The following is a 27,275-nucleotide window of genomic DNA, read 5'->3' on the forward strand; positions in this document are numbered from 1 at the left end:
GAGAGTCATGCTTGGTTAGGCTCACAGACCAACTGAACAGACAGCAGTCCTGTCCTTGACTTTGACTGCCCTGAGGTCATGGTCTTGTAGGATAAAAATGTGGACATGGACTAACTGTATTTTGTCTTTGGAAAACTAATTTTAATCAGTCTTTGTCTCTTCTAGTCTCCAAAGTGACCTTTCTGGAGTAGCTACTCACACTTTAACTGATGCTGATTTGTCTTTACATCCTTGGAAGCATTTCTGCCTTTAGTTGATCCTTTCCTCCTAACATTATTCCTACACTGCAATATTCATGTTCCTGCTTCTCCTTCGCTTCCTCTTCCTTTCAGACTGTCAAGAGAAACTGTCTTTTTCTCTGTTGAATTTCCTTTTCAGCAAATGCTCTCACACAGATTGCACATAAATGTGAAGCCTCTTCAGTTATTAGCATGTAATGGAAAAAGGACTGTAAAAAGAGAGTAGTCATCCTTTATGTAGGTGGAATACAAGTCATTTAAGGACTCCTTAATTGAAAATATCCACAATATGAGGATAATAATGACACTTTATGACTTAAAGAAGTGGTCAGATGGAAAGAAATATTTAAACACATATGACTTTCTAAACCAAGAGAGCCAGACAGTTTTGTTGATACGATTCCCTACAGAAGTTAATCTTAAGTGATGAAGCAATTGATGGGGAGCTAGGAAAGCCAATTATTATTAAGTCTTCCCTCTGTAGCTGAAGTTTTCATAAATCAGATTCAACCTGTCTGACAGCACAATCCCTGGCTTTAGAAATCATTAATCAGAAGCTGACAGTCACAATCACTGCATTTAGACACATAGTGTAGAACTGGAAAAAGAATCAGAAATGACTGTAAAATTATGAAAAAGCCCTTTTATGATCAGCTCTGAAGGTCAGAAAATATTTAAGAGAAATCTCAGGTGGACACATGGGAGTCACAAAGAAACATCACTAGGCCCTTTTCTAAGCTCTCTTACTTTGCAAAGGAAACAAAACCACAAGTTAACTTTGGAAAAGATTCAGGATGAAATTACAGGACATGCGGTTCAACCTAGGAATATCTAGAGTTGAGACTTCATGCACTAGAAATTAGTGATTAGCAACACAGTCACAGCGCTCTTCAGCAAAGGCCTAACACAGGTTGCTAGAATCATTAAAGGCTACTTAAGGAGAACAAGGCAAGCATCTGCGACTACTTGTATAGGAACTAGCTTGGAACCTAGCTAAAAGACAGAAACAAATTTTTAAAACATTTTTTCACTCGTGCAGTGACAGAAATAATGGCATTTGAAGACAATATTTACAGATGCTTCTTCAGATTTGTAGTTTTCCTGAAAATGAATTTCAAACAAGGAATTATTTAGTAAAGCTATTAATAACCATAGCAGATAATAAATGAGACGTGGTTTAATAAAGAAATGTGATAATACCATATTTTCTTAGAAGTAAAGAAAAATCATCTGGGATATTCAAGGGCTCTTATTCATTACCCTGTTCTCTATTCAGCTATGCATCTGAACAAAACATATTTCCATTATCAGACAGCCAAGAAAAACTTTTGATTGGTAAACGTTAGAGAATTTATGTAAAGGAGACAGTACCATGACATACAGCACAATGAAACTGCCTTAAACCTACTCCCCTGTCTCCGAGACTATGAAATACAACAAATAGGAAAAATCAGACTTATTGTATGATCCTTCTGTAGCAGCCAAAACGGTTACCCATGAAGAGGTTATAGAACAGCTCACAAATTGGCATAGAAAATATTACAGGAGTTAAATTTAGGCTAGATGGCACTATGCAAAGCAAGGGTTGTACTCTCAATGCTACAGTATGGCACTCAATCTGTATCTAATTCAGAAGACTCTCCTATAGCCAACATCTGCACTGCTCGCTTCCTAGCAAGAGGGCTGTTGTGTCCTTTTCTGCTGATGAAAATCCCCATATGTCACATGTTTATAATAGCTTCCTTATTTCTCACAAAGTTTGCCTAATAATACCACAGTCATGGTGTCTTATTAGGAAATTGGGTTCCCTGTCTCTGCTTTACTCCCTTACAGCCATCCCACTTCTTTTAACTCATAAAGCAGTTGAACATTTTAAACAACCTTCCACCACGTGACTTTGCTTCACTTTCAATAAAAGGCTGTTGGCTGAACAGGTGAATCAGATAATTTCTTCCCATCTAAAAATACAAACTCATTTCAGCAAAGAATTCAACAGCCCAAATCCCTTTTTTAAAATAAGCAGCAACTATTCAAAAGAATGTTGAAGCACCAAGTCTACCCCATGAAGAAGTCTCCCCTGGTTTTCCACAGGTGAGATTCCACCAAGAACCTCTCTCATGCCGGGTTGGCATTGTGTAGCTTTTCTACTTAAAATGAAACATTTGAGTGAAATGCTAACACTCAGCTGTGCACCATGCTTCTTCATCAATCATTGAGCAAATTATCCACCGAGGGGTGCAGCTGCTTGTCTGCCTGTGAGAAAGCAGGCTTGCTTCCTCAGCCTGTGAAAAGGCTCCACAACATCCAAGTCTCTTTTCAAGGCAGTTTTATTTCTCAATACTCAAATATAAGCACAGTGTGAAATCACACAACTTCTCAGCTCATACTGGACCAGTGCTCTTAGAAGCATCTTTCCTTCAATTCCTCTGCTTGAGTATTTACTTCAGCAGCCCAGCTCTGTTCAATATCTGATGCTTTCCAGCAGAGAGGGGTAACAGTAGGGGGTTGGCTGGCCCCAATGTCTGTGGCCTTTTTAGGAAAGGCATGGGGCCCAGCCAAGAGACAGCTCTAATATAATTCAAAACCAACATGTTTCTTAGTTCTCTTTTTTTCCTGTTACAAATGGCTGGAATTTTAGAAAATCTCTCCCATTCTTCTTTCTCTATGCCCAGTGCTTCTTCCTTCTCCTGCCCCAAGAATTTATCAGCATAGTGGTGTGTTTAGAAGACCTGTGGAGCTCTCCACTGATTTTTAGGAGCCTGTCTGTATCCTGCTTTTATTGGTTTGGAACTTCAGTTCTGAACTGAAAGATTCACACGCAGAGTGCCTAGACCCTTGTTTGTGCTTTGCTGCTGATTTGAGAGTTGAACTCCCTACCAGATGCATCCCTGTGTCTTCGAGTGCCTACATAGCTTAAAAATCTGGACACTGAGTGTCTGCAGATGTGCATCAGTATCTTTCTATCACCCTTTTTTATATTTTGTGGTTTTATACTTTGCTCTGGACAGGTAGGTTTTAATGTATGAATATCGTGGGACTGTGGAAAGGAGCAAAATAAAATACCAACAAAATACTGCAAGACTCAAAATGTAACTTCAGTGAGCAAATGTGCAAATGCAGTTGAAAGCTTAGCTCAGAATTCATTCCACTTAGAAAACAAAATCTGCAATCCTTTAGGCAGAAATTTTCTTCTAAAGGAAGAGAAAATACTTGGTTGCCTGTCTATATGTTCACAGGTTCTGCATGTCATTGCAATACATGTGAAGTGGTGTCAGTGAAAGAAGAAAAGCTGCCTCCTTCCACTTTAGCATCCTTTTAAATGATATTCTTGAAGAGAAAATGTGCACAGCTGGCCTGCTTCCCCAGCCCAGAAAGCCTCACTGTTCCACCTAAATCTCTTTCACAGCATAGTTTTAGTTTCCAGCATAAATCTTAGACAAAACACCAAACAAAACTGTTTCCCTCTCCAGCCAGAACTAGAGTCCTTGGGCTGCATCTCTGTAATGTTACTGCAGGATCCTCTCTCCTCTTCTGATGGTTTTAAAGAGAACATTCAGCCACTTCTCAACTAAGTCCAATAAACCACTGGACCTTAGTGGGGAAAGCTGACTTATTAACCCTCTAACAGTATCATTATCTCCTAGAGCTGACTTATTAACCCTCTAACAGTATCATTATCCACTATTTAAAAGCAGGAATACAAAGTACAAAGGCAGCAAACAACGTCTGAGAAAGGCTATCTGCTCTCTCACTTCCTCATCCATCCCCAGACAGCCTTCCCCACTGATACCAAGTCCTTCAGACCACTTCCTCTCTCTCCTCTTCACTGCAGGCTACCCACAAGACCCTATCAGCGACTGCATGCATAGAAGTAGCACTAGGAAAAGTATTTAAGGCAGTGTTCAGTAGTTTCAGAGTCATCTCTTCCCCCAAAGGTGCTCTCAATTTGAATTTGTGCTATAAATATGAAAAGTCAATCAATTCCACAGAACCAGATGTTCCTGCACAGTGTACTAGTAACAGGCATATAGAGCTCGCTTGAAAATTGTTGCTCTGCGTTAACTACTGGGTTTTGCATCCTATGGCTATATATAGCAATATATTTAAACTTACCCTGGATCCCAAATGCATGCCAGAATGCAGCGCACAAACAAGAAAACCAAAGATACAGTATTATATGTTTAATTTTTAGTCACAAACTTCCCTTCCAAATGCGCACTGTGGTAACTTAGCTCAAAGTACCTTCAAATGAAGCTTCCAACAACAGCTTTGTAAATACCTACAAGAAGACTTGACTATAAATTTGTCAGTCCAAGAACTTTCAGCAGAAAATGACAATTCAGAAATGTTTCACAGAAAGGTTGTCATTTCAATGAGCATCCTACGTGACCCAGTGACCTAAGTTCAACAGATTGCTGACCAGCTAAAATTTCTAGGGTCATGTAGTCTACTCCAGTATGTGACATCTTAGGACCTCCAGGTTCTTGGTGAAAAAATGGAAGATGGGCAGACCTGGAAGCTCCAGCCCTACCTGAGGCTCAGGATATGGGCTCTGAAAAGCACTGAATTCTCCAAAGCCACCAGCACTTGCAGTGTCCCTGCCACGGCAGTTGCTGCCCTGGCAGTTTCTGCTCCCAGGCTCTGAACTATTCAGTTGCACTTCTCATATTCCTAAGTATGTCTGGTAACTCTAAAAGGAAGCCAGGAGTTAAGAAGTAAGGAAGCAAGCTATGGAAATGACTGGAAATGCAGATTTTTGAGTTCTCAGACTCAAAATCACTTGGAAATTCTGGACAAAAAAGTGCTCTGGTTATTCTGAAAACCTTTTTCAGACCTCCCACTCAAAAAGTCACCATTTTTACATGCTCCAAATTGCAGTAATCCTTGCTTTCCTTTCTCCCCTCAGTGTCAGAATGACAATCAGTAATTCCAGCTTTCAAAGAATTCTGGGTGTAACTGTAAAATAAGAAGCACTTTGTAGTTGCTTTGAGAAAGGCAAGAAAGCTGTGGTGAAGTTCAGAAACTTAGCTAGACTACCCATGTTTTTAACCGAGCAACTCATTAAAATCCACCACACTGTAACCTTGCTAATTTGGAGCTAATAACATGAAAACTCTCAGCAAATTACTGCTGCCTGAAGATTAGCCACAAGTAAACACAATAGAAAAATAAAACCTCTGCATTCCATTCTGTCACTCATCGGAAAAGTGTAATTTAGTTTAAACTCTAAGCATATGTTTATATTTTTGTAGTACACTTTAAAGTAAGAAAGAATTTTAATACCCTGAGACTTCATTAAACCTAACCTTTGGTGATTAAAGCATGCTGTGAAGTAAGGAGTGAGTGCTATTTGTGAAATGTATACTGGTGAAACATCAGCTAGTTAAAACTCTATTGTGTTTTGAAACTTTGTCAGCAATAACAATTTTATTATATAGATACTTAACCATCACCATAGTGTCTAAGAGCCTTAATTTAGCTTCCTAGAAAAAGAGAAAACATTGTAGTTGTCCACGTTTGGAGGGAACACAAACTGGCAAACATACCACTGTTTTGAATTCAGACACTTGCCACAGCAGCCAGTCTTCGTTAAGCGTGTACAGAGCTTTGCAAGTGATTGCGTCAACAGGTCCTTTGTTTATCCTCTGATTGAGAGTTGTCACTAGCAAATAGAAAGGTTCACCGATTGTCTCCTAGAACATGAAACAAATGCGAGGAATGTGTTTATTTTTGTAATCATTAAATGGGCATGAATAACTAGAAAAAAATCAAGTGTAAAAAATTAAGTTATCTCCTTTTAACTAACTTGTTATCTTGCAATGAGAAAAGAAAATCCCTCTGAGCAGATTTATCTAGTTATTTGTTTAACCTCCATCCTTTGCTTTTGAGTGTGGAAATCTCATGCAAATAGCAAGGGACAGCTGGAGTGTGCAGCAAGATAGCTCACAGTCCCTTGCTGTGCACAAAGCACGCTACAGACAAGCTGCTCCTACTCCACCTGCCAGATGCTTCCTAGTTCCACCAAAGAGCTGGTCGGGGGTGACACGTGCATACGTTCACACACATAGTTCAGCTAATGTTTCCTTTCTCCGTCTTGTGAGAAAGCAAGCTAACGACTAGTTTCCTTTTGAACTGGTGTCTCCCCTTGTCCCTGAAAAAAAGCCTTGGGAGCAAGGTGGTGGCACACACACTGGTGTATCAGCAAAAGAGGGGATGAAACTGGGGCTTCCTCTCCTGCTTGAACCCCAGGCTTCAGGAAAGCACCTGAGAACAGAACGACGGATCTGTGTTTCCACATGACACCATTCCTGCAGCCTGGCTAAGGCATCTCACTAGCACAGCTCTGCAAAGATGACTGGTGTATGGAGAACAGATCTCTGACAGTTCCTTGGGTCTCTCCTGGGTTTCAGGAAACCAGTGCGAGCTGCTGAGCCTCAAACAATTCTGCTGCTGTATTAATGCAAGGACTGATATGAGTGATACCAACAGCGCAATACCATCACGCTGGTAAGAGAGTCAGGAAGCACAATGAAGCATTGAAACCAAGAACGAAGTGGTACCAAGTGGGCTGAACTAAACAAACAGTAAATGAAAGAAAATGCTTATTTTGTTTCCACTTGAAGTCATTTAGTTCTTGAAATCTGCAACGTTGTTTGGAGGTTAAAAAGTTTGGAAAGAAGCTTAGTTTTCCAAAAGATCGTATTCCCTAAATCTCCATTATGTGGTAGCTTTCCAACAGCTTGCATAGAAAGGTACAGCTGCATTTTAACAAGCGTGTCACTCTTTTAGTATGATCGCAACACATCTCATGGAGATGAAATAATGTCTGACATGAGAAAAGGATATGCTAGAATGGCAAAATTACCCAAATTTCAGCCAATGACATCATCATTCCTTACAGATGCGCTCTTTTCCTACATCCCATTGATGCTAGCTAGCTAAGTCACCTAAACTAGAAGAGTGCACATTAATAATGTTAAATGTTAGATTGGATGATTTAAACCGATCCCTCTAACAATTCCTATGGAAGAAATCAGTTACAAAAATTCTCTGTGTATCTTATGTAGTGAAAAGATGTACACGTACCCGGAGAAATCCAGAAAGGCAGACAGACATCCAGTTTGTCAGCAATTTTTCTACCACAGATTCAGTTCGTCTGAGCAGGAGCTTAGGCTGCACATTGCTTGATTGCTCCATCAAGTCCTTTGTCAACACTTCCAAAATATGGGTTAGATAAACTAGCTTAGTTTGTAGTGCAATAGTCAAGAAGGATGCAAACAAGCACCTGTTAAAAAAAACACCAACTATAATGTTTGGAATTTCTCTTCCCAGTTATCTTTAATAAATTAAACACACTTTAGTGCAGTTCATATCCTAACTTTTTCCTCCTCAGGCACAGAAACTGTCCACTGATCTCTACAAAAATATAAAAAAATGCAAGTCCATCTGCTCTTGTGATTATTTTTTAAACACAGAATTTGTGTCTCTAATTCTGCAGAACAACACCTGCTTCAGTGACAGAACATTTCTAAACTGTAGAACTGTTGATCTAACTGCAGGAAGTGTTTACAGTTTTGAAGTGAGTTTTTCCGCTCCTTTGCCTCTTTGTTTACATGTACAAACATTCTGATTTCTCTTTAATGGCTTGTTTCAATGGCAATGTTTTTTCTTCCTCAGTGTGTGCAGACGGAGATGGAAAAATGCTCTGGAGTAATGCAAGCTTGTTTTGCAAGAACTAGAAAATACATTTGTGTGCTACAATCCATTTTCTTTTTTCCTGCGAATTCTTTGTCTTGAAGATGATAAGCATAATCATACCATACCTGTCTTTCACAGAGAAATTTTTCTGCTTTTCAAGGGTGTGAATGAGAGTAACAAGAAAGTTCTTGTTACAAATTAAAGCATGCAACATGTTGAAGCTTTCATCCTTGCTTGTTTGGTCTCTGCTCTGGAATAGTTAAACAAAAATAAGCAAACTGTAGTTCGGCTATGATGGATTCTTAATGCTCAGAAAAATGGTAAGCAACATATGGGATAAGATCATGGCCTCATTTAAATCAGTGGGAATTTCACATTCATTTCATGGGTCTCAGGATTTTACTGAAGATGCATTTGTGTTTGTGTACAACACAGAATACACACATGCAGACCATACCTTTTCTGAAATATACACAAAGTAGTGCCAATAATTAAGTTTGCCTGTTATTTCCCATGACTAGATTCTGTTTATTGTATTTAAGCCATAATAAACATTGGGTAACAGCATCTTACATATCATTTTTTTTTTTTATATAAATCCATGTAACCCTCCTCATGGGGGAAAGGGAACATATTGAAAATGCAATCTGATGTGTTCTAGGACAACACTGAGATAAGGGATACAATCACCCTTGAAAAAATATTTATCAATTAAGGCATATCACACTACATCAACTTACCTGTGGCATGTCTTCACTGAAGATGGTTGCAAAGCCTCCTGACTAAAATATAAGACAGGTGACATTTATCATTCTTACATATACCAAAAGTTTCTAACACATGTATGTTAAACACGCCAAGCATGTTCCTGATGGCATACAACTTGAAATAAAACAATGGAAATGCTGGCTTCTAATGTGGCTACAATATAAAAACTCTGTACAGTAACTTCTGCAAAGGTGTTGCCAAGGTTCACTGAAAAGTGAACTCTCAAAGATAACCTGGTATTGACTTCAGTGTTACTGTGTGCCTTACTCCACGCTGCTGTAGTTAGCAGGCAACTAACACCACAGGAAAAGCTGTTTATCACCCTCATCTGCAAATGTGCTGCTGTGCAAGGGGTGCTGCAGGCTGCATCCTTCTTGGACAGCAATGACAGCCTTTGGTATATGGGGTTTCTGTAACAGAGCGACACTTGAGTTCATCTGCCTCCATTCATTTCAAGGCACTTTATGAATGTTCACTAATGAACTCTCCAGGAGGTCCATGCTCTCAGTCCCCAGAGAGGCACAGGTGCCACCACACATCCAGTCCTAGAGAAAGCTGTCACAACAAAGGGAAGCCCCCAGTTCTCAAATACCTCTTGTTTAACTCTTACAGCCTGTAAGGTCTCAACACAGCTGCGTGTTCCCAAAGCAGCACTCTTGAGCCACAAATTCACACTAGTAACATTTACTGTCATCTGCTTTATCTCTGATGCTGGCAGACCCTGTTTTCCTTATAGAATCATAAAATCACAGGATGGTTTGGGTTTGAAGGGACCTTCAAAGATCATCTAGCTCAACCCCTTGCCATGGGCAGGGACATCTTTCAGTAGATCAGGTCCCGGCAAACCTGACCTTGAACACTTCCAGGGAGGGGGCATCCACAACTTCTCTGGGCAACCTGTTCAGTATCTCACCACCCTCAGAGTAAAGAATTTCTTCCTTATGTCCAATCTGAATCTATCTTCTTTCAGTTTAAAACCATCACTCCTCGTTCTGTCACTACAGGCTCTGGTCTCTCTCCATCTTTCTTATAAGCCTCCTTTACATCGAAAGGCTGCAATAAGGTCTCCCTGGAGTCTTCTCCATGCTGAATAACCCCAACTTACTCAGGCTTTCTTTGTAGGAGAGGTGTCCCACCCCTCTGACCAGTTTTGTAGCCTTCCTCTGGACCCACTCTAACAGGTAGGTCCATGCCTTTCTTTTTCTGGTGGCCCCAGAGCTGGATGCAGTATTGCAGGTAGAGTCTCATGAGAGCAGAATAGCGGGGCACAATCACCTCCCTTGACCTGCTGGCCACACTTCTTTTTATGCAGCCGAGGGTATGATTGCCCTTCTGGGCTACAAGTGCACATTGCTGGCTCAAATCTAATTTTTCATCTACATATCTGATTTTTCATCCCTCCCTTTCTTCATGCTTCCTGTTCTCTTCTCCCCTACCATACTCTTCTTCCTCTTCCTCCACTGGCTATTCCCATTTTTCCAGAACTTCTTCCGCACCCCTAACACCACCTACCAATAAAACACACACACACAGTGAAACAACCAGAACCATGTTAAAGGTTAAAAATGCTTGTGAACAGGGAATAAGTGTGGTAGCATTCCAACAAACGTGGGAAATTGAGGGAAAACAGAAATAATAATCTAAATTTAACATGTAAAGCAAAATTCAAGCTGAACATAAGGAAATTTTAAGAATAGATGTAATATCCATTTAACACCTACAAGCACTAAGCACAAAACAAAAGGTATCAAGCCAGACTAAATATAGAAAATTGAAGCAGCAGGAAGTGAGAAGCTCAAAATGAAGATGGGGTCCATCACTCTTAATTTTAGGTATCTGACTCCCTCTTTAAGCAACCCATCCTATCCTGAGACAGATGTCTCAGGCAAGTGGGATGAATCACTTTCTTCAGCTGCCTGTCTCTGCACTGACTATAGAAGGTGCTCAGTGAACAGCTTTGATGTCTGTGTTTAAACAGCTTAGATTAGATGAGACAAAGACCATTGAACACACTGGAAGGCAGAGAGTACAATATGGACATAATTCAAGCACATGGGGTTAGTGAGGGAAGTGGTGGTTTGTCACCTCGACCCTTCTGTCAACTCTTCTGACACTCGGTTGCAACCTACCACCCTGTTGCCTTTTTTGTTCACCTGTAATATTTGTTTAGCAGAGCGCTGCTCTCCTACCACATTCATACAGTGCAAGGCATGTTTGGACACTCCTGCAATGTAAACAGTAAGTACTTAGCAGGAAAAATTAGTACACAATATATTAAATAACTTGCCTGACACTGTATGTCTGTAAAGAGCTAAGAGTGGCAAGCTTACCTTTGTGGTATCAGTATTTGAAACTGAGATAAAAATCTAACTGGAATAATTTCCAGGATGCGCAGTGGCACAAGACTCGCCAAGGCAAAACAGGAGCCCTTCCTTTTCTGACCTCACATAATGCAACAGAGTGGCAGACTTCGTGCCTTTTTTTCTTTCCTTTTTATATGCATAAAGCAAAGCATTTCCATCCAGACAGCTTCTACAGATTGTTACTGTTTTGACAGGGGACTATCACTAGGAAAAGATATATTCCTAAAAATAAAAACACTATTTTAATGCTAATATGCCTGGCAACAAAACAAACTGAAAGGAAAGAGATGCAGAAAGTAAGGTTTTCCTTGGTTCACTTTCTTCACACCTCCTAATGACCCCATACGAATTAGACTGGGGGCATCACAGCAGTACCAGAAGAGATATTCCCAGTTTCCTTTCATGAGAGAACAGGACTCAAAAGTGTACAAAGATTATGCATATGTAATTTTTAAGCATTTGACCTGCACTCCTTTGAATCAAGGTCTTACCATTTCTGTCAGCAGCTTGGAGCAGAAAGTCAGCACAACCTTAGAGCCATTTCTTCATCCCACAAGTCTAATTAGGAAGTGTCATGATATTAGCTAGCATGTTAGCTAGCCTGACTGTTACTTTAATTAGCATGGAAAGTGAAAGCATGATAACAAAAAAAGCAATGGATAAATTATAGCTTTGTTAGGATGGCCTGAAAGGCAAGCAGCTTAGTGTGGCTGGGCAAAAAAAAAATGGATGCACACACAACCCTTGAAAATTCAACGGTGCTTTATCTAATGCATCTAGGCTTGCTTAAATATAGAGATGTACAGTCTTAAGTGTTCTTTGGTAATTCTTGATTTAAGAGAAGTTTCTTGTGAAAACAATGTGCAATTACTGTGTAGTATTTACTTCAGCTATTTGATCTTGACCTTCCTAGCTTGTTCATTATTAGGCAGGGCGGACAACTGAAAGACTTGTAAAAATTTACCTCTGGAAAGAAAGTTCTAAGAGCAAAGTGTTTGTAGTCAAGGAAGGGAACAGTTCCAAAACTATCCACCACATCTAATTCATCCATCTGCAGTTCAGCAAATCCTGAAAAAGCACACATCCCCCCACCCAGAGAGTTAGTTTAGCTGATACAAAATCATCTTCACAATTATAACTTGGCCCCAATAGATGTTCCTTAAAAAACAGTGTTCAGGGAAGAGGGCTTGTTCTTCTAGCTGAAGCCCTTATGAGCAGGAAAGTACCAATCCATTTTTCTCCTCACTTTTGTTGAAGGAAATATTACATGCAATCCTATTACCTCGGTGCTATCTGCTACTGCAGTGCACATCAACATTAAAGAGGAACTCTGATACAACACAAAAATATTCTAACAGCTATGAAATGAAAATTTATATAATATGAGGTTCTTGATAGTTTCTGTTCAGAAATTATGCTGTACTTAAGCTCTATAAAGCTCTTTAGACCTACCCTCACGTATTTCCTTCCGAATCTCATATTCCAGCAGTTCAAGTTGCTGACTCTGTTTACGAGTTAACTCTTTGGATTTGTATCTAGTAACTATGAATGCCGCTAAAAAGGAAGAAAAAAAGATTCTGAGTACAGAAACTGCAGAACAGACAACCCCTATACAAGATATATTTTAATATTATTTTAAGAAACAGAAAGTTTAATATACACTTGCACTCTCCAGGAGGATTACTGTTTCTACCGTTGTCAGTGTTCTGGTGCCCATGAGCCCTAGTTATCTGGATCTAAACCCCAATGTTTAATAAAAACCATTCCTTTTAACAAGGTCTTAGAACTGTCAATCCAACTTTATTTGAAAGTACAGCACACCCTGCTACGTACAACCTGCACAGTGAGACATAGAATCTAACCACCACTTCTACTACTAGAAACTACTTAAAGGAGCACCGAATAAACAGGAAAACAGTTGTTTTGAATGGGAAATCCACTTCCAAATTGTTAACTTCTCTAAAGCTTATTTTGAGAGAGTAAAGGCATGAGAGATGGATCCTGTAAAGGTAATACACTTTTTAAAAAGAAATCCAACCAAACAAAAGAACAAACCCCTAAACTTCTTACAGTAAATGGAAATTTATCAAATATATAACCAGGTCAAAACATTCAAAAAAAAGGAGTCACAAAAAGAGGAGGGCACAACTATTTACTCCCCTCAGTTTAGCAATGATCTACAAATTCATGAATGATCCAAACAAATGAGACTGAGCAGAAACACCACAAACACTGCTTGAGGATAAGCAGTCTGTTAGGGAACATCTGCCCCAGGGACAGGAGGGGAGCCCAGCTCTGGCTGCTGGAAGGGCCCAAGTTGTGACACACGGATGTCAGTCCTATGGCTTCCCTCAGGAAATGATGGTGAGTAACTCCAGCAGAACAGCCAAAACTACTGTCTTGATGTAGTCTGACAAGATGGACTTCACCACCAGACCAGAATTAACTCTGTCCACTCCTACTGAGAACAGAGGAAAACCACCAGACTGTTTGTGACAGTCCCAAACATGTATGTGTGTACATGTACATATATTTATGTGTTCTGATTATATCCTTCAGAAAATCAAAAACTGAAAACACATTTTACTTACCTATAATGACACCCACTACAATAGGCAGCAAAATAAGAACATACAAATAGATGTGTGATGATGTTGGCTTGACTTCATGCTCAAAATTTCCTAATTTGACCTGAAGAAAAATAATGGCTGTGTTAACAGATGACAAATATAAGTGGTTAAAATTACATTTATTATATTTAAAAAAAAATAAATCTGTATTTGAGGCACATGAAGGACTCTGGTTCTGCAGATTATTGGGAAGACAGCAATTCAGGAAAACATATGTGAACCAAAACAAACTTAACTTTTATTGTATTTGATGTTTAAGCAGGATAACAGAGCAGTGACAAGAGAAAAATCTGGAGGTCCTCATGCAGCACCAAATTTTGCTATTGCACCCGCTGCAAACTAGAGCCTTCAAATGACTGGAAAGATCTGGCCTCCAGCTGGCCAAGTGGATCATGCACTTCAGAATTGCTGCTAAACATTCTGGCATTTTGAAGCGAGGAAGGCGAGTGTTGATAGTTAAAAACAGTCCTTTGCACTTACAGTGTTACTCTGCTGAGCAGAAAAGATAAGACTCATGCTAATAAAGAGAGAAGTACAATTTTTGATAGATGCCTGGCCCACAGCCCTCTTCCCTATTTCTTTGCAGAAGTTTCAACCTCTTTATGTAGGCATTCCTGAAGGTTCGCTTAAGAACAAATGCAACATACAATACATGTACAGCATTGCCCAACAGCCATGGGCTTGTTAAAGGCAGGACAGGCATTAATTCTCAGGAATACACAAAGTGCTGAACTCTGCCAGATGCCAAACTGAGGCATTCACCACTGATAATTATGGCAGAAGAAATTTCACAAAGGAGGATCTCAGAGAGGACTGTGAAAACACATAAATAAAGGGTAGCTAAGACTATAAACAGACTAGAATTAAAAATATGCTTTGATACAGAAAAAGAATACCACCAAGTGCCAGGGATAGACACGAGCCTGAGATAATTGAAACGGAGAGCTGGGTTGGAATTATTTTGGGTTACAGCAGGGAAGGCAAAGATCTGGTGATCTCAGTCACAGGCTTGTCACAGGAGGTGAGCAGCCAGGGCAGCTGGAGACTGCCAACCTGATAGTTACATCGCAGCTACACAGACACGAGTAAGCAAAGAAACCCCACTGAGCTGGAAGGACACAGCCTTTGTATTTCTGGGGCTACAAAGAACAGAAGACAAAGCAGACCTATTTCCTCCATCAAATGGTATTTTTCCTCAGTTGTTTATATGTTTTCACAATTCCTATACTAAGCACTTTTGGTCTGAGCCTTCCTATGATAGCATTTGCCTTTTCCAAGGCTGAAATGCATTGGTGGCTAAATATATTAATCATCCCGTGACTAACATACCTGCCTTTCTCCACTTGTCATGTCCAACCAAAGCATTCCTAAACCAGAAACTTCTGTTACTCATCCCTGCTTATTGAAAACTGAGACAAAGCATCCATTTAATTTTCTGCTTATATTTAGATTATCTTTAATCTTCACCACAACCTTCTTATTCAGTGTCCCTGTTTCTTTCCTTATCTTTTATTTATCTTGCTTATGAATCACGGACTAAATAAGCCATACTTGAACTCATCCAATTCCTATTCCTAAATTAATTTCATTCTTCCTGCATGACATTATAAAACCTCCTCTGGACTGGTAATGTCTCTGAGCTTTATGTGATCAGCAGATGTTTTTAGCACATGTCTTATTTTTGTGCTCAAGTCACTAGTGATATTAAATAATATCTATATGAAAATCAACATTGCCCAGAGTCAGCTCCCCATACACAGCATCCAGTTTTCCTAATCCCTAGCGTCTTCATAATCACCACATTAAGTAGTTTACTGAATGACTTCTGGGTACAAGTGATCTACCACTTTTTTGTTGTTGAGGAAATCACTCATCTCATGAAATGAAGATATCTAGCATAATCTGCCTTTATTAAAAAGGAGTTGACAATTATCCCATTTTCCATTTACCTCCAGGTCTTTCATGAGTCCCTCATTCAAAACCCATTATAAAGCTTTACACAGAGCTAGGATTAAATCAGCAAGCCTCCATTTGCCTAGCTGGTTTTTTTTCTTTTAAATACTGGTTTTATATTTGCTGCTCTCCAGTCATACAGTATGTCTCTTGACTGCAGTTTTATTTAAAATCTTTCCTACTATGCCTAAAATATCATGTGCCAGTTCTTAGTGCTATGATAGGAATGATCCTGTTCCTGCTGTCTTGACTCCCTTGATCTATCTGAATCTTGCTTCTGTCACAAGGATGGCATTTTCTTTGACACCTCCACTCAGACTGATCATCCTGTCTTTGACCCCACACTCGATATCCTCTTTCTTCCTGAAAACTAAGGCAAGAGATACATTTATTCTTGGGCCATGGTTACCTTTATACGTAGCTTATCCCTTCTTCAGAGTGGCCCTACTTCTTCTATGATGATTTATTTATAAGATTGAAAAAACATGCGATGATTTCCTACTTTTATATTTTCTTGATGTCAGAAAAAATAATTTTTAAGAAGTGGAATGTTACATTATAACTACTGCATTTGATTTGCCTTAGCAAAGTGGTGACCTTTCTACGACAGTCATTCCTATGAAGCTTGCAGGATGAGCATGTGATTTTGCAAGGCAATGTTAATATTTAAATGCAACACCAATCTCAGAAAGGCTTTTCCATGCCATAACTGGCTCAGACGGCAGGATCCACAGATGGGGGATCAGTTAACAGTGATATGAAATTGAGAATAGCTTCGTTAATCTTTACTATGAGCCATATGCCTTGAAGTCAATAGAGTTATTTCAGTTTCATACCACCATACACTGCAATAAGAGTCTGGCATCATTTTTTCTCCCTCATAAATGGTGATGATTGCATTTTAAAAAATTCATATCTTCATCTTATTCATGGAGCGAATATCTTTAAGCTGCCATTTAGCTTTGATATCCATGCTAATGTTCTTATATTTGGGCCTGGCTTTGTGCCATATGTTCAAAGCATTTTGGCCTTCCCAGAGCACATTGAATTTCACCCCCTTTTTCATCCGGAAACGCCTTCTCCTCTGTCTCAGTGGTGATCCCTATGTACTGTTCCAGATCCTCATCTACTTGAGTAGGAAAAAGTGAATGGGAGGACACAATCCTTTTCCTCACAGCCACACTGCAGGAGCAGATTGCTTACAGATCTAAGATGAGGGGCTCTCCTGGAGCCAGCAATGCTGTACCAGTGAAGTCTGTGCTGCAGCTAGAGGTGTGACAAGCTACTGCTCTCCTGGACCTCAACAGCAGTAAGCTCAGTTGGGCTGCAAAGTCTACCTCTGACACCACAGCAGTAACCAGACAGTAAATTAACTCAGTACTGTTAGTGGTACCTAAGTTAGGCAGGCATGCTTAGATAAGAGGAAGATAACTGTACTACCAAGTACAAGGAGAGCGAAAATGTATCCAGTTCCTCCCTCTATAAAGAGCATTCATGGCAAGAGCATTAATGCTACATTTTACTACATTTGTATAAACATCCAAACACTGTTGAATTGCAACAAAAGGGAATTCTACTTACAAAAACTTTCACTGTGGAAAAGTCAATCTTGTCTGTTCCTTCCCTTTTGAATTTGCACAGTATGGTGCTGCGGTCTGGCTTTTTGGTAATATTTTGGACACTGAACCAGATCTTTCTGGTCTGTGCACCATTCATGTATGACAGATAAACCTCTACCTCAGTTTTAGAAATATTCAAGTTGTCATTTTCTTTCTAGAGGAAAAAATTGAAGAAAATAAACAGTCACTAAATACAGTAAGAAATAAAATGATCCCCAACAACTATTTTAAATGAGGAATTATAGTTTATTACTTTCAAACTTACATATATTTTTAATTCCAGATCAGGATCCAGCTCAGTGTGCAGCTGGTAGTTAATGAACACCGGGTCAGGGTGATAGTGTAATTTGACACATGGTATAAAGGTAGTTTCCACTTTTAACATCATATCAACAACTTTACCCTCTGTTGCATGGCTCAGGCTTGGTGTTAAGTAATAATATTCAGATTCATTTCCAGGACACCTGGAGACCTAGAAATGCAATAGCAAAGTTGTAACAGTCATTAAGTACTCAACAGTGGGTACAATTACAGAGGCACTCAAAATCATTTGATAATGTCTTCCTGACTTTACACAGATATTTGCTAAACCTCTGAGATCAGGGCTGCATGCAGAGCACCTGGGAAAATTTCTGCGTTGAGCCTATGTCTACCTTTAAGCACATTTATCACACACTCTGCACGCTGCTTTAAGGCTGATTGCACACTGCTAAGGCAGCTATTTCCTGCAGTGAGACAGGAATAGTGACAGTGATTTCTCCTTCCTTCCCCTCAATGCAGGTGACAAGAGAAGAGCAGGAGGAACTCTCCAGCACCCCTGGGCATTGGCTCTCCTCAATTTAGCTCCCGAGAGAGGGGGGCTGCTACAGTCACACCACTGTTTACTCCATGGGGTGGTGCTGCTGTTTGCCAATCTCTGTGCTCCAAGCCCAGGAGTCAACAGGGTGCCTACCTCCTCACAGCCTCGGAGAAAGTGTTTCATCCCCACATCAGCTCCAGTCTGCCACCCCTTGCTGAGGCAGTGACACCATTTGGGTTCTCAACACAAAGCCAGAGAAGTACACCACCCTCTCCTCCCATATAAGGAGGTTGGGGAGACTCAGAAAGGACAGATTTGGAACAAGTCTCCGGAGCACAGAAAAAAGGCTCAGGGAATTATGCAGAAGAGTAGCTTATGTGTATCCATAATCTTGTACTGAGAATGTCTACAACTGTGATCCTACAAGTGGTCATATTTATTTCAGTAGGGTGACTGATGTGTGCCTGCAAGTGTTTGAAAAATATTGAGATTCTCCTGAAACCTTAGGAACAAAACCTAATCCCTCAAGAGACCTCTATTTGGTATTGTAAAGAAGATTCAGACTTACAGTAAGGTTTGATCTCTGGTCATCTGAAATAATCACACTGTCCACCACATTAAAATTTCTACCAATTGTAGTAATTTTGCGACCACCACTGTAAAAAAAAAAGGGGAAGGTGAAAGGAAGGGAGATTAATATTGCCTGTTTCCCACAGATCAGTCCTGCATTAAGGCTTCAGCTGTGAATAAACCGCTCATGTGCATTTTGCTTCGGTAGCAGCCAATATAATAAAGTCAAACTGCAGGACAAGATCATTTGAGCTATACGGTGTATTTCCATTCTTTCCTCATAATGTAATGGCAGAGACTTTTGCTACCACAAAACCAAATGACTTGATAGCATACAGATGCATCTTCCTTTTCAGGGACTCTCCACCTCATTTTCTATTCACACAGCCAAAGAACTAGACTGTGACTTAATATTCTGTCTTGAAGGAAAAGCATCATGGTATTTTACTGTCCCAGAGCAGCCCTGCCTGTACTTAATTCTTGCCTTCTTCAGGACAAACCAGTGGTGCCAGGCACCTCACAGGAAAGATGTTCGGCAGTGTTCAGACCATCTGTCTCAGCACACACAATGGTGCTTGTGTCTGAGGACTCTGGCTCACAATCTCTGTTGAACACAGTTGGAGTGGTTTAAGGTATGATTAATTTCCAGCTGTCTGAGCTGCCTCTCACCTGGAGATGAGGGCATGCATCCTAGCCGCTCAGCTGCTGCAGCTGCCAGCCCAACTCATTACCTCAAATCCACATTTGCCAGTGCTTGACGCCAAGATATCAGATTAAGAACATGTAAGGGAGTAAAAACTCTGCAGGCAGAGGGACAGGTAGAAAGCTGTGCCTAAGAATATCTTAAAACCACCCTGTAAGTCCTTCATCAGAGCTGTGAGTCTCCCACAGAACACAGCAGAGGCTTGAAAATGGCTGTTTTGGAATTAGGGAACCCACTCCTAAAGCAAGTCTGTATGTATCACTCCAGTCGTTATTACTTTAACTTCATTTCCAATTCACTGATACTTTATACTGTTTTGGAGGTGAAGGATGTATTAGTATCAAGAAATCAAAGTTAATTGGAGTTTGAATTTATGCATGTTACCCATATTTTGGATTTAGTTTTAGTATGAGGAGATAATTTTTGACTTCTACAGAGACCTGGGGTGGGCAGGAAGGAGTTTACAGAATCCTGCAGAATACAGAATCCATCTTGCAGCTATCATAACCCTATCTGTATGTTAAATCAGTTCACCAGCATAAATTCATTCTTCACAACAGGTTACAGCAGTCATCTGAGTTTATATCAGCTGCAGTCTGGCCAAGGAAGGAGGCTCATATCAGCTCAGTGGGACTACATTTTAATAAATACATAAGAAGTATAGAAAGACAAATTTACCTGATCCAGGAGGTATTTGGTGTGATTCCAAAACATGATGGCAGTGAAACATAATGCAGGGTCATTGGTGGTGAACACTTTTTCCCATTAGCCTGTATACATATACTTTTGGCCTCTTTACGTGTTGGTGGGAGAGCAAATGTCATTTGCGTATCATTTAGCACATTTCTAACTTTAATGCTGGAGGAGAAAGAAAACAGTCAGATGCTGAAACACAGATGCCACTATGCCATTTGCTGGTGTTACTACACGAATCCTGTAACCTAAAGCAAAGGATAAGGAGAAAATAGAAATGAACCTCTCTTTGAGCTGTGGGATGGAGGTGGAAAGACAGAGCAGGGAGTTGAAAAGACAGAGTAGGGTATCTTTTGAATGAAGTTGCTATGTGTCACAATAATCACAGCAGACAGTACAGATATTGGTCTTATGGCCTTGTGAGGCTATGTAATGGAATGTGTGATTTTGCTCTTTACTGTGTACTTCCCTGTGCTATCAGCATGGTCCGTGAGCTAGTAAAGAATGAGAATATTCAGCTTCATTTTCCTTCTTCTTTTTCTTTTCCTCTTTCCCCCCTCCTTCCTCCCTTTCACTCCTTCCCCTTTCTACTTCTTCTGTCTCCCTCCTTCCCATCTCTACCTCCTTCTCTCCTTTTGTTTTCTGTGGTCCCCATGAAATTCATGGTTGAAGTAAAAACAGAACAGTACCATATGAACACTTTTTCAAGTGTTCATATGTAAAATGGACTTGGTAATCACAGACAGCCATTGCAGCTGCACCTAAAAATGACTGATTTAGAATAAGATAGCCTCATTATCTAGGGGGTTACACTGTGCAATCATCAACAGAGAAAAGTACAAGCTGTTGCATGAGAGATTCCCTTCCCCGGCACGGTGTTTGCGCTTTGACAAGCAGAGTCCTAGAATATATGGGGAATATTTTGAAGCAGAGGAGAGTCAAACAAAAGCTGAGACTTTCCTGTGACCTATCTTTTTGTTGCCTGCTGCAAGGTACAGAGGCCACAGGTACAGAACTGTCCTACTACTGCTGAGAGAACTGTCCACCTACCCATCCATTCCTTGTACTGTACCCAAACATCAAATTAATTTCCATCCTTTGGGAATTTAAAGTGGAATATAACTAAAGGAGTGAAAAGCATCCCCCTCTCTGCTGGGAAGAGGTCCATGACAGCTGTTCACACAACTGTATTGCTAGGGAAAAATGGGCATAATTTTCACCATGCAAAGTACATAGTATTATTTTTCAGAGCTTAACTCACATGTCTGGTTTACAGCCAGTGATTCCAGTCAGTATCAGTTTTATGCCTGATGCACGTGTAAAGTTTTCTCCTTTGACTGTTATTTCACTTTTGCCTAGTGTAGAAATCCACAAAGGTTCAATGGAATGAATGCTGATATGCTATTAGAAAACAAAGCAAAACAAAATCTGGTTACAAAAAAAGCTAGGCAGTTAAACAACAGCTGCAAAAACAACCACCACTCAGGAATGCGGGTTTTATGGCACTGGGATACATTTTTCTTATTAATTTCAAATCCTGTTAAGCTCGATCTTGGGAAGTACTGTCAGTCACAACTTCCTTACAAGCCAACTATTTCTACCTATATATTTTATATTTCAATTTATCTCATAACAAAGTTGCTCAAAGGAATCACAATCTGACATACTGGAAGGTAAGTATCATAAAAACCCAGCTTGAAATGATACATTTTGTGTGACCCTTGAAGAACTAAGAAACAACACAAGACAAAACCCATGGTGCTGTCACTATGAGAGATCAGTGAAACAAATGAAGGCATCTCTTGTGACCTGAAAAGGGGAAGCAGGGTCAAATCCTAGAATGAAAAGTCAAGAAAGAGCCCGAGAATTAGCTTTACTAGAAAGTCCCTTCAGTCATACATAGAGCTAAAGGTACAACACAACTGCGGTGATTTTTTTGGTATCCTATTTTGGTGCTAAGAAGTTTACAAATCTATTTTCCAGCATTTAAGAATAATCCTAGTTTGCTCTGATGCTGTCACAATCTTGCAGAAACATGGCCAATTTTAAAACTGTTTTTCTTTGTGTATCTTTATATTTACTTATTCTAACTTACTAACACTACCAAGCGAGAAAAGAGATTTTTTTCCCTAGCATATTTACTTGATACATTTGACAGCATCTCATGTTTAATCAGTTTTGCTGCTTCCCCAGTTTTATAACCACACAGACGGTTTCCTCTCTGTGTATCTTTCAGACAACAAACTCCAAACATTCAAAAAAACAAGAAAATACACATGTGAAAACACAAAGTGTTTGGTACCTTCTCAGGCAAACAATTTCTAGCTTGCTTTTAGACTGTCTGTAATACCAGTGAGTATTTAGAGTATTGTGATTATCCTGATCTCTGCTGGGCACTTGTGGACACATTCACTGGGCAGTTCATCCTTTCCAACCCTGAGAAGGGTGCTGGTGCAAAACCTCTAGGGAAGTCCTTCCCACAGGGTTTTTCTCCCCTCTAATCTTTTCCGGTACCCAGAGCAGCACCAAGACTTTGGGCTGGTGGCCTGAGGGGACCGCCAGGGTCACACTGCCATCCTCTGCAAACACAGCCTTTGCTCATTTCAGAAATGTCCCTGGAACGTTGTCCCCACATGCTACCATGGCCCACTGAATGTCGGAGCACTCCGGAGAAAATGTGAGACCTGTCACAACTGATTGAAAGCTGCAACTTATGCCTTAGGAAAGGGCAAGAGAGTGTAAAGTCTGGGGCCAGAGGGGCCCCATCAAAAGGGCCTTCAAGATGACCTCTGGTATGGATAATGCAGGAGGGCAAAGGAAACTCCTGACAAACAGCCTGAGGGGGAAAATTCACTCCCACCCTGACCTGGGGATCAGTTTAACCCTTAGTATGTGAGCAGGACAACTGAAGCAGAAATCTGAGAGATTAAAGCCAGCGAAGGACCAGTGGTTTTCTCTATCTGCATCCTGCCCCTCTGCTTGTGCCCAGCCTCCAGTACACCAAGGACAGTCAACATCCTCATGCAAATCCAGAAGCTAAATACTACAGAAGGGAGTAAAACACTACTTTGGGACTCTCACTGGTAACCATCAGGAAGCCCTGAAGCATGGGAATAACACAGTATCATACAAACACAGGGAGATCCCCCAGAGCTGCATCAGGGCTGTGAGCCCTGGTGAGGGAAACGCCAGGCATCCCCTGCCCAGGGGTGCAGCAGGACACTGTGGTGCTTCAGGGCTCCCGTTGCCAGGCACCACACACCACGGCGCACCTCAGCTTAGCTTGCCTTGTTTTTCTTACACCAAGAAGAAATCACGGGAAGAACGGCTCACTCTGGAAGTTTCAGTCCTCCTTGAAATCATGCCTTCCCTGCGGCTACACAACACGGACTCCCTCGCTGCATCCTGCCTCGGACTCATGGCATCAGCACAGTCACTTGCAGCGCTAAGGCAAGTTGGCCTTGGCAGCTTGACCACCGTGGTTTGTGACACTTTCCTCAGCAGCAAAAGAATCTGTAGGGAACTGAATGTGGGAGGGATCAAGCATCCTCGCTGGGGTCTGCGGTGCTCATTTCCCCAGCATCAGAGAGCCACTGACCTTCCAGTCGCTGCATGGCAGGGAGAGAGACACCCAGCAGCAAGAGGGAGGGGAGACAGTGGAGAGGCAGGATATTTATAAACATCACTAGTTGTGAGGCGTGCAATGAAAGCAGTGTAAACATGGAGAGAGACATAGAGAAAGCGTGCGCCAGGTCCTCAGGTAACATAAATCAGCACAGCCCTGTCAACTTCAATAGAGCTCCATGTTTCTGAGCTGCAGCACCCACCCCCTGCATTCCCTGGACAGCCTAATGCTTCCCTGGGGCTGCGTAAACAGTGGCACCCACATCCTCAGAGGTGTGGTTAGCATAGCTGCAGGTCCCAGAGAATTATCTGGCAGCGGCCCAGATTAAGCAGCCTCTGCCACTCCAAGGAGTTTGTCCCTGCTTCAGCACAGCCTTTCCTGCGGTGCTAGCATGGGGCCCCAAGGCCACGGGAAGAACTGGATTGGGGAACTGGCCCAGATGAAGCCCAGACCTGCTGAAAGACAACGGTTATTTCCAGCCAAATCAGTTCCCCAGTCAAGCATACTTGTGCAACCACTCCAACTGCTGCTCTGGCACAGGGAGGGGGAAGGTGCATGCACGGAAACCAGCAGCTGGAGTCAGGAGGAGGGCTGGGGCTGCCACTGAAAAAAGAGTTTATTAATGCTCAGCTAGGGTTGTGGGAAAACACAAATCCTCTTTCTCAGCTCCAGTATGTTCTCCTTAAAGCACCAGCAGTCAAAGGAGAGCAGGATTTCAAATGCAATTTCGAGCCCTCTGAATGGATCAATCACTTCTAAATAAACATCTGCCTTTGGACTGCCTCTAGCGCTTTCACTGCCTTGTCCATCACTGTCTTTCTGAGATAAGGCGTGTGGAAGAAAGCCATCTCCCAGGCAATTCTAACTATTTACCAATGTCAAATTAATGCACTTGGAAGCAGAGCAAAGAAGAAATTCCTCTGTTCTTTCACCAGCCGCAATGCTTTATATGCAGACCAAATCCAGAATATTAATGCTCAGAAGCACAAGTATTACAATCCCACTCATCTCTGTGAAAAACAAAACGGATTTTGTGATTTTATTTAAGAAACCTCAGCTGAACAGCTGAATTTAAGACGTAATTCATGTCTTCACAGGTAGAAGTTTGGGTAGTTCTAATGAAACGTTCAGAGATAAGAACACAGTTGCTATTTATACTAACCATGCTATCACTCACAGAAAAGCAGAAACCAAAAAGTGTAGGCAGCAAATCTCTATGTACTTACTCATCAGTCAAATTTCTCTTCACTACTCATTTCTTTCCTAACACCCACATGTCAGAAGCAACCACTGATGACAAGATCACTCAGTTTTATGAGAAAATAAAAGCATTTTGGCACCATAAAGAATGAAGGAATAACCTCGTGGTTAAAGGGCTGGCCTACGAGGCAAATTGTATAGACTGTATGGTCACATACAGTCTATATGATTTCAATAGAGAACTCAACAACCAGATTCAGAAGGTATTTTGGTACCAGTGACACTCTTTCCTTTCCAGTGATCCAGCTGGAGTAGGATGGATGGAGAGTAGCTCCATCTCCAGTTTTGTCTACAGCCTGGAAGCAAGGAAAATTTTTCTGGAAGTCTGAACCAGGGATTTACTAACACCCAGGGTTTTCAGTTCCTGGATGCATCCTCTAGCCACTTGTCTGTTATGCAGAAATGGGGTGGCACATCCTCCCCTTCCTCTGCTCCCCTAGCAGCTATGTTTCAGGAGAAGCTGTGATCTGGCTGCATAAAATGAGGAAGAGGTTTGAGACTCTGAAACCTAGTTTCACAGAGTCGCCTGTGCCAGCAGAACTCAAACATGCATTTAAGTATAGGTAAGAGATTAAGTCTGAGATGTTCTCCTTTGGGTTTTTTTGTTGTTGGTCAGCTTACACGTCCCAGCCCTCAGCACGCTGGCTCCTGGGGAGTGACTAAATACAGCATACAGAGACTTTGCCATTTAAAGCAGTATTGTAAATACTGCATCTAGAGGTACGCATATGACTATTGCAGTGTTCACTGTCTCAATGCCTGGATTTGAAACACAAATCTTTGTGGGTACCTTTAAGCACCAACAAAGCACTAAGAAAAAATAGCATCAATCCAAGTTCTGCATTACCTTTCTATGTAACCGACTGCCTCCTCATCCATATCTCTGTTCTTCCTGCAAAGTCCTCTCATTCTAAATAAATTTCTCCCCAGCCCACAGAATCTCAGTAATGCCGATCTTAAAATGCTAACTAACCTCTGTTTTCTGCGCAGTGGCGATCCCCTTGGAAGCAGCTGCACTACAGCTATCCTGAAAAAAAATCAGCATTTCTTCACGTCAGGACAAGGAAGAAACAGATTGCTGCTCAGATATAAAAAATACAAGGAAAAGGCATCACAGAGGATTCCAGTCCTCCCCAACAAAATTCACCTGGCAGGTGGTGGCAGGAGAGACACGCGTCCATTTACAGCTGTCACAGTCACCCTTGTGTATACACCGAGAGCAGCTGGTAACACACAAAACAGAGTTTTTGTAAGACATGGGAACTCAATCTAGATTCAGCCATGAATGTAAAATTTCAAGTGACAGAAAAAAGCACAAACTCAAGAGAACAACCTGGCAAACATGTAATGAAATGCATAAAACACGTAACCTACGTTTACCCTCCAAGCCTATTGTTCTGCTGTGCTTGTTCTGAGGACAAATTCTGTATGAAATACAACCTGAGCTGAGATGCTGAGTCTCATAAATTTTCAAAAAGCATGAAGCAGATGGAACACTTTGGGTTTCACTTTGCTGTGGTTCTCTCCAGTACGTAAGTGGCCAAATAGTACTTTTTAAGCAGAAAAGGGCAGAAAACTATCACTGATTCTCTCACAGCTTTCCTGAATTTCTGTTCTGTGTGTGTAGTGCTAGCAAGTATTGCTAGTTTGCTACTGCCTTCCCCTACCAAAAAATATACCTGTTGGAGACTACTTTGCCCCTATCTTGCTTTGCAATGCGTCCATCAGCATGGAGGAGAGCCAAGAGCAGCACAGGCCCTCTCCATGCATGCTTAGAAACGCTCTGATTTAGAGAAAGACAGCTCCTTCCCTGTGTTGCTCCAGGGAGAGGAAAGTGATGTGCCACTTCCCAAAAAGCAGGAGCTCAGTTTCATTCCAGGTGCCTATGAATTAGTCTCTTTGTATAGGGGAGGAGCATTCTGAATGGGAATACTGTAGTTACCTACAGCATAGGTTAGCCAAATCTTAAGTTTTAACAACCATATATCATACAGGGTTAGACCACATACTGGGTACAAATGCTTTCTACCGTGAGCTCTCAACAAAGAGAGTGGCTCTGAAAAAGAATGTGTACAGGAAAATAGGTGTTCATTATTCCTATTAGCAGATTAGATGTTACTTTCCAGTTTAATTGTATTCACGTTACTCATTGACCATATTTAAATTGCACCTGGCTCTATTAAAAAACAGCTCTATAAAGTGACTTTTACAGAATCTCTTCACTCCTCTGATCTATGTCTTACCAGGGGCCCACCTATTTCACAAGGACAAAAAGGATTTTAATGTCATTGTGACATCCTCTGTTATCTCTTCAAGCACTTGTCATAAATTCAGTCATTGTAATGACTCGCCTAC

At 41.0% G+C, this 27,275-nt stretch overlaps 1 protein-coding gene across 1 annotated transcript in view; it reads right to left on the bottom strand.

Moving 5' to 3' along the window:
- PLXNC1 (plexin C1) overlaps window positions 1-27,275 on the bottom strand; it is a 72,848-nt gene that overhangs the window by 18,672 nt on the left and 26,901 nt on the right. The window contains exons 8-21 of the mRNA XM_074827056.1: window positions 26,068-26,143; window positions 25,894-25,947; window positions 21,297-21,436; window positions 20,021-20,200; window positions 18,638-18,725; window positions 17,536-17,742; window positions 17,233-17,424; window positions 13,660-13,759; window positions 12,521-12,622; window positions 12,033-12,136; window positions 8,678-8,719; window positions 8,063-8,187; window positions 7,326-7,524; window positions 5,786-5,932 (exon numbers count right to left, since the gene is read on the bottom strand). Of these exons, the coding sequence (XP_074683157.1) occupies window positions 5,786-5,932; window positions 7,326-7,524; window positions 8,063-8,187; window positions 8,678-8,719; window positions 12,033-12,136; window positions 12,521-12,622; window positions 13,660-13,759; window positions 17,233-17,424; window positions 17,536-17,742; window positions 18,638-18,725; window positions 20,021-20,200; window positions 21,297-21,436; window positions 25,894-25,947; window positions 26,068-26,143 (1,756 nt within the window). The remainder of the gene's footprint in view (window positions 1-5,785; window positions 5,933-7,325; window positions 7,525-8,062; window positions 8,188-8,677; window positions 8,720-12,032; window positions 12,137-12,520; window positions 12,623-13,659; window positions 13,760-17,232; window positions 17,425-17,535; window positions 17,743-18,637; window positions 18,726-20,020; window positions 20,201-21,296; window positions 21,437-25,893; window positions 25,948-26,067; window positions 26,144-27,275) is intronic.

The sequence above is a fragment of the Strix aluco genome, chromosome 5 (assembly GCF_031877795.1).
Source record: "Strix aluco isolate bStrAlu1 chromosome 5, bStrAlu1.hap1, whole genome shotgun sequence".
Lineage (NCBI taxonomy): Eukaryota > Metazoa > Chordata > Aves > Strigiformes > Strigidae > Strix > Strix aluco.